This window comes from Habropoda laboriosa, unplaced genomic scaffold, assembly GCF_001263275.1.
Source record: "Habropoda laboriosa isolate 0110345459 unplaced genomic scaffold, ASM126327v1 scaffold176, whole genome shotgun sequence".
Classification (NCBI taxonomy): domain Eukaryota; kingdom Metazoa; phylum Arthropoda; class Insecta; order Hymenoptera; family Apidae; genus Habropoda; species Habropoda laboriosa.
In genome coordinates this window covers 1,596,883-1,603,987 of record NW_017100321.1, presented here as the reverse complement: position 1 = coordinate 1,603,987, position 7,105 = coordinate 1,596,883, and the positions used below count along the sequence as shown (strand labels likewise).

Below are 7,105 nucleotides of genomic sequence, written 5' to 3'. Positions count from 1 at the left end.
TCGTCTACTTAAAGTGCCGGAAATCTGAATATTTTTCGCTTCAAAAAAAGAAGTATCCATCGATTGGTCTTTTACCTGTTTCCTAACCTATTAACGTGTCAATCTATCAAACAATTTGAAATGAAGAAAGAGAAATAAAATTCCAAATACGTCTCATCCTGTGTCCCCTTTTTCTACTTCTTAACAGAATCTCAAACTCTCGGTTCGCGTAAACGAGATATACATACCACGAACCACACACTGCAATAAAAAAAATAAATAAATTCTTGTGTGTGTGTGTAAGGAAAGAGGGTGAGCATGATTGAGTAATAAGAAGGTGGTAAAATAGAGAGAGAGAGGGAGGGATATACATATGCTAAATAACACAGTGCCATTGTCGCAGGTACCTTCGAGAGACATTCCATTCGCAAGTCAGGCACCATGGGCCATTTCCCACACGAAGGCCGTGGCTCATTAAACCGGCACGGTAATGGGATACAAACTCTAAGAAATTCCGAGAGCCGCGGCAGACACACGCCTGTGCAACAGACCGGCGGCAATGTCCACGAGCAGACGCCTACCACGGGCTCGACGATGCTGGTCGCCGAGGATGGATTCGTCAGGTTCCGCAGCCTGGGCGCGGAGGACGACGAGCTATCCGACACGCCTAGCGTGGTTGGCACCCATGGCAGGGGAAGCTCGCTAGCTGGAAGCGTGAGATTCAACGCGAGACACCCAACGCTGCAACATCAGCATCCTCATCAACACCAACATCAACACTCGTTGCAGCATCCCCATCAGAGTCAACACCAGGCTCACCACCAGTTGTACATCAATACGTAAAAGTTTGTTGTTCCACCGGCATTCCAGATGACAATTTCTTGTTCCCGTTGAAACGGTGAGTTATGGAAGTGAGAAGATTGGGATGATATTAGGGTGGGTAATGTAAGTGTTGGGCAAAAAGATAAGTGGAAGATAAGTCTATAAGAGAAGATGTAAAGCATTTGTTGTTGTTGTTTTTTTTTTCTAATTTATGGTTTTAAAAGAAAAATAAGATAAAAGGATTTCTGGAAGAATCTGTGTCGAGAGCAATTTTGAGGTTATAATTCGTTTAAAGTTCAGTCAGACGTTTGTTTTTTCTATGGGAATAACGTAGATGCAAGATTAGAATGTGGTATGTTCTTCAAGTTTAAATAGTGGGTATGTACCGAATATTAGACTATACAGAAATTGTCGATAAAGAACGTTTTCCACGAGCCTTTCTTCCAGACGTCATAAAGGCGCGCGATATACAACGTGTAATTCGGTTAAAATGGAGGAACGCGAGTAGACCGGCAAACGTGGCCACGTGAATCGTTAAAAGTTCAGATTCCACGCGTTTTATCTTGCATAAGAAGTTGATAAAAAAGTTTACCTGACGGAGGTTAAAGTTTTCCTCTCCCTTGCTGCTCTTGGCAGTGCTGGCTGCTGCTGCTGTTGTGCAACGCAGCGTTAAAAGTAATTTAATAGGAACAATGAATTAGCGAGCGAGCGCGAAATCTCTCCTCCTACTTTTCTCAGTAGATACGAAGGGATACGCTTTTAAGAGATTTCTGTATAGTTTTAACGATAACGAAGGATAAGCGGACAGTTTCCTTCCTTCCGACTGATTTAAAGTAGTGATCGCACGGAACGAGAAGGAAATACAACATTTACAAGTTTCTCACGATTGTTTCTTATATTCGTTGTTACAGATTACGGTCAGAGGAGATCGTCAACGAAGATATAGAATGTTCCCCGTGGCTCCCTCTGACGACTAATGGTCTAAAACACTTCGAAGAACTAATTTTACCTTTAATCTATGTAAGATACGTCCTGTGTATAGACTTACCTAAATGCGAAAAATGATAAAAAATATGAAAACTCGCCATTTCGTATTCTTCCGCTTCGCGTCTACGTCCGAGCCGACGAACCTTCGCCGTTCATGGTATCTAATTAATATTTATTTCGAGGTTCTCGATCGAGAGGCGGAGAAGAGGAAAAAAAAGTAAATAAATAAATAAGTAAACGATACGAAAGGAAAAAAAAAAGTATACGCGGAACTCGGTAACAAGGGTTCATTCCTCTACCTGTTTACGTGGGTAGTATTCAGGGTATCTCGAACGTTGACCTTAACATTAGGCACTTGGTACTTATTAAGGTTCATGTGATTTAAACAAACGATCGTAAATCGTCACGAAACGAAGTGAAAAAAAAAAGAGAATACCTATAGGGGGCAAGCTTTCTTTCGTTTTTTTTCCTTCTTCGAGTAGCGAGAAAACCCGGCTGTGGAACGTATCGGTACAAGAAGTGATAGTCAATGAAATAGTTGTAGCCCCGTGGATACATACTACAAAACACCACATGAACTAGTAATTTATTTTAGTAACTATGTAACTTCTTTGCCTCTAGTTTCTGTTTTTAAGGCAAACCAGAGACATGAGGTCATTATCCAACTATTTAAAATGATTCTTTAACACGATACTTTATTACTTGAATTCCATCTACCGGAAATGGAACGACACACGCGCGTTTGTACAAAATTCAAGGTACTCAACATCATTTTCGTCACTTGTTTGACCGATACGCGTGTATCCTTTCTCGAGATCCCTCGCGCACATGTTCGACGACATTACCGTTTTGCGATCGACAGGAAGTATATTTTATAATGAATAGCAAAAGCGAAGAAAAAAAAAATTACGAATAAAAAAAAAGTGGAAACTTATTCACGTGGTCCAAGTAAAATGAGCGAAAACGAAACAAGACTCGGAAGATATGTTTGTTGTAGTTCGAGGCGAAAAGCAGCTCTCCGAGCGAACAAGTAGAAAATGTGTAACTTTTTGTTGTTGTCGAAATGAAAGAAAGCAACGTGTAAAGGAGAGAAAAAAAAGGAAACGAAGCAGAAAATGTGAAGAAAAATAAGATGAAGAAGAAGAATAAAAGACTAACGGCGTTGTACAGTCGATAATAATTTATCACTCAGTCCAATTGTAAGATTGATTTAGCAGTTAAGGGTTGGATTAAGAATTCCCTGTTACATATTAAGTTCCGTCGATGTAGCCGGTAGATGCTACTGCGCTCGTAGGGACAGATAACAGCGATTTCTGTTAAACGAATTCAATGTCGAGCGACAGGCACGATGTAACGATGTTTCTTCTCCGCGTTGGAGACACCACAGACGAAGGATTGAACTTCGCGCACAGGCCAGCATATTTCTCTTACGTTTCCTCCACTATATCTTGCCTTTCCACATTTTAGTTCTTTCTTTCTTTCTTTCTTTTCTCCACTGTTAATTCGTCTCTTCGATCGTTCTTTTTCTTTATTTTTAATCGTCGTATTTCACTCTCTGTATGTACGCGTTTCTTCCGCATTGAACCTAAGGTACAAAACGGTACTTTCTACCATCTTCACTTCGTAATATCGATAATAGGTTTAATAAGCGATCAGTGCAGTGTATATGTTTATATGGACATTGTAAATAAGGTATACGGGCTCGTCGTGAGTAGATATAAATTCGTTGCGATAGAATCCGTGCAGATTCTATCCGACACGCACCGAGATTCACATGTAAACAAACATACACATGCGCGCACGTGAACGCGTGCTCCCTCCGAGTTACTCATTTACACACGTTCATACACATACATGTTTATTGCGTACACGTACCTACCACCCCTTTCCCTTCTGCCCCTCCCCCAATCATTCTCAGTTGTAAATGCCAGACACGTTTTTAATTTATGTTGAAAGCTGTATTTATTATGTGAAACATTCCACAGCAAGCAGAGGTGATCAGTGTGAATGTGATCGATTTTGTGGGATTTTATTGCAATTTTAGATTAACAACATAGCGCTGAAGAAAGAGGAACAAATGTAAATAAAAGCTTTTTTGCGAAACACATTATGTTTCTCCTAATTTTTTTTTCTATATGATAATATTAGTATTAATTGTTGCAAGGAATAATTCTTTATCTTAATTTGTTAAATCAAATAGCAGATCGAATACTGAAATTTTTAATATCATTCGCTATTTCCTTTAGAGAACAATTGTATAATTTAATTGGTGGGGATTAGGATAATTTAACAAGCTCGTTTGAAAAGAAGAATGGGCTTCAAAAAAATTGTCTTCTGTTTACTTTTATCACACCATTTAAATGTTTCGTAGTTTCCTCAAGTATAAACTTTTTGTCGTGACCTGATTATAAATCGAACGGTGCTATTCGCAACGAATAATAATGCAGTTTTAGAGCGTTCGTTTGGACGTTGCTTGTTTAAAACCGTATCGTCAATTAAAAGAAACGCACGGAGAACAGACAAATATTTCAGGATGAGTTGTCGTCTGCCGACCTATGTCGCGATGTAAAAGCAATTCTGTATAGAAAACGCAAACATGTCGGGAATAATGTAAATAAAAAAAATATTTAATAAACCTTATATGTAAAATCCTGGTTGTTTCATAATCTCGTTTTGGTAGCAAAAAAAAAACGTTGATGTGATAATCTCCCTTCAATATTACTAGCATGAATTTAAAGGAAAAGTTACAATTTCTTCCTAATTCTCTTAAATGTAACTTTCAGTTGAGGTTAGAATTATTAAGGTAATTTGAAATAAAATAAGAAAAAGAAATACATACTTTTAAATTATATTTATTGTTAGTAACAAGATACGCGTTTGAAATTTTTTTATTAAATTTATTGCGAAATGAAGCAGTGCAGCCATCTACATACAAAGGGCTTAAACACTAAGAAATGCACCAATCTAGTAAAAAACCCACTATCAACGTATGATCAAATTCTAATATTTCGGATAACTTTAAATATATGATTTTTAATGTTGTCTTGCCGATATAAATAAAATGATTTATGATAATATGTAGCCAAATTAGTTAGGTTGTAACACTGTTTGCAATTCTTACAATTCTGTTCCAATAGTATACATTTTTCTTAAAAATAATGAAATTATTTAAAATGATTGAAAAGGACATATTCATAACTTGATTTAAGAAACTAAAAAACAATAAATATTCCAAGTTAGTGTTCATTGATAATTTGTCCAAGAATGTTTTACCTTCTATGATTGGATCTCAAATTTGCAATTTCACCAATTACGTCCCTCTATATTGTAAATAAACCTTAAGGATAGTTGTACCTTTCAAATACATACGTTAATATAAATTAAACGAACTCTTTATTAATTCGTGCATTTAATATCATTGTTTGCTGCATTTTTTTAAGTCTCACATTTTGTCATTCCGTGATTGTGTCGTAAACAAACAAATTCAATCACTCTATGTTAGTATTCCAAAGTAAAATTTCCAAAGTTGCACAACGAATCGTTTTAAAGTAACGAAAGCAACTTTAATAATGTAATAAGAAATACATGTTTTATAAATATTTAAAATTCATGTAAGATCAAGGATTGTATTTTCTATGCATTTCTTAAAATCCGCGCCGAATTAAGGCGAGCGATTTTTGAAATTTACGTTGATGCATGATATATACAATGTTGCCTGAATTTTCGATGGTACCCAAAACACCGGAAACGTCCTTTGCTTCGTTTGCCGCCAAAGCAAGCTGTGTGTTGCAATGAAATTGTTTATCTTTTGATTTGAGTTCCTTCGCCTCTCAAGAAATTAATTTACAAATTTGTTACACAGAGTACAACCTGATAAACGATACTTTAAAGTCGTTATAGTGAAAATCGTGTGTTGCGGTGAAATTGATCGTTAAACAAAATCGACGATGGCCAAGGTTCAGCTAGCAAATGTAACTGTTCTCGATAATCCTTCACCGTTTCTAAACCCATTTCAGTTCGAAGTTACTTTTGAGTGTATCGAAGAACTGAAAGAAGGTATTTCTTTTAATTTTTTCTTATCCTATGAAATATGCATGTAAATTGATATCAACACTGTTCGAAATGAAAACATCCGAATATTTTTAACATTTGTACTAGGTTAGTTTCAATAATCTAAGAGAATTTTCCAAGGACGAATCAATGTAACACTTTTTTTACTATCTTGTTCTAAAAAGAATATAAGCATTGTTTATTTTGAGTGTGTTCCTTTTTGAAATTCATTAATCATTTCAAACAAGGGACATAATATGTTATAATAACAATGGTATTACAGATTTAGAATGGAAGATGATCTATGTCGGCAGCGCTGAATCCGAAGAATTTGATCAGGTTTTAGATACAATTTATGTTGGTCCAATTCCTGAAGGAAGGCATATGTTTATATTTCAGGTAAATTGATAATAGGAATTTCTTCTATAATTTGCAGAATTTTTGTTGATATGTCTTGCTAGGAGTATAATTAATACAATAACCTTTATTTTTATATATGTATATTTGATATTTATTACTTATTTTAGGCTGACCCTCCTGATGTTAGTAGGATTCCAGTCAATGATGCTTTAGGTGTTACTGTTGTATTGTTAACTTGTTCATATAGAGGACATGAATTTGTGCGTGTTGGCTATTTTATAAATAATGAATACACAGATGCAGAACTTAGAGAAAATCCACCACCGCAGCCTCAGTTTGACAAAGTGCAAAGAAATATCTTAGGAGATAAACCACGTGTTACTAGATTCAAAATAAACTGGGATGATGGAACAAGTTCAGCAACAAACAATGTACCAGAAGGCATGGATGCCCAATCCTTAGAGGAAACATCACAGGATGCACCCACATCTACATTAGGTTTCACAGAGAGTACACACAATAGTATGGAAGTAATGTGAATGTCTGTTGATTGCCAATAATGAATAAGCTAGCACAGACCATAATATGAAGAATGAAGTAGTACCTGGAAAGAAAATTAAAGTGGTTCATATACATTTGTTCGTGTATTTGGATACCTCAAAGGAAAAATGTTATGAAAAATGGTAGCCTTTTATATGGTGCATAATGATTGGTTTCCCTTTGTTAACAAAAACTCATACATTGATAGAAAGTTGCATGATGGGATGTGATAATTTAAACATTGTATAGAAATATTGTTTACTATAAAGTATCTGTACGCAATTTTTTGCAATGCAATTAAGAATTACTAATTATATATTATTGGAAAAAACTTTATTAAACATAAAAAATGGAATTCTTAATAATT

General features: G+C 35.7%; 2 protein-coding genes across 2 annotated transcripts in view; both read left to right on the top strand.

Moving 5' to 3' along the window:
- The window catches only part of LOC108574260, a 4,482-nt gene extending 3,646 nt beyond the window's left edge, over positions 1 to 836 (top strand). Inside the window, exon 2 of the mRNA XM_017936818.1 lies at positions 383 to 836. Within this exon, the coding sequence (XP_017792307.1) occupies positions 383 to 822 (440 nt within the window). The 3' untranslated portion in view covers positions 823 to 836. The remainder of the gene's footprint in view (positions 1 to 382) is intronic.
- Positions 837 to 5,658: 4,822 nt separating this feature from the next.
- LOC108574316 (histone chaperone asf1) lies at positions 5,659 to 6,771 on the top strand. The gene is made up of 3 exons (XM_017936884.1): positions 5,659 to 5,844; positions 6,122 to 6,237; positions 6,366 to 6,771. Exons 1-3 carry the CDS (start codon positions 5,736 to 5,738, stop codon positions 6,735 to 6,737), a joined length of 597 nt encoding a protein of 198 aa, XP_017792373.1. The 5' UTR covers positions 5,659 to 5,735; the 3' UTR covers positions 6,738 to 6,771.
- The last annotated feature ends 334 nt before the right edge of the window (positions 6,772 to 7,105 follow it).

Excerpts from the sequence above, each read along its gene's own strand:
- LOC108574316 (XM_017936884.1), top strand. The coding sequence starts at position 5,736 with ATGGCCAAGGTTCAGCTAGCAAATGTAACTGTTCTCGATAATCCTTCA. Across the intron at positions 5,845-6,121 it reads TATCGAAGAACTGAAAGAAG|ATTTAGAATGGAAGATGATC; the intron begins GTATTTCTTTTA and ends ATGGTATTACAG. Across the intron at positions 6,238-6,365 it reads GGCATATGTTTATATTTCAG|GCTGACCCTCCTGATGTTAG; the intron begins GTAAATTGATAA and ends TACTTATTTTAG.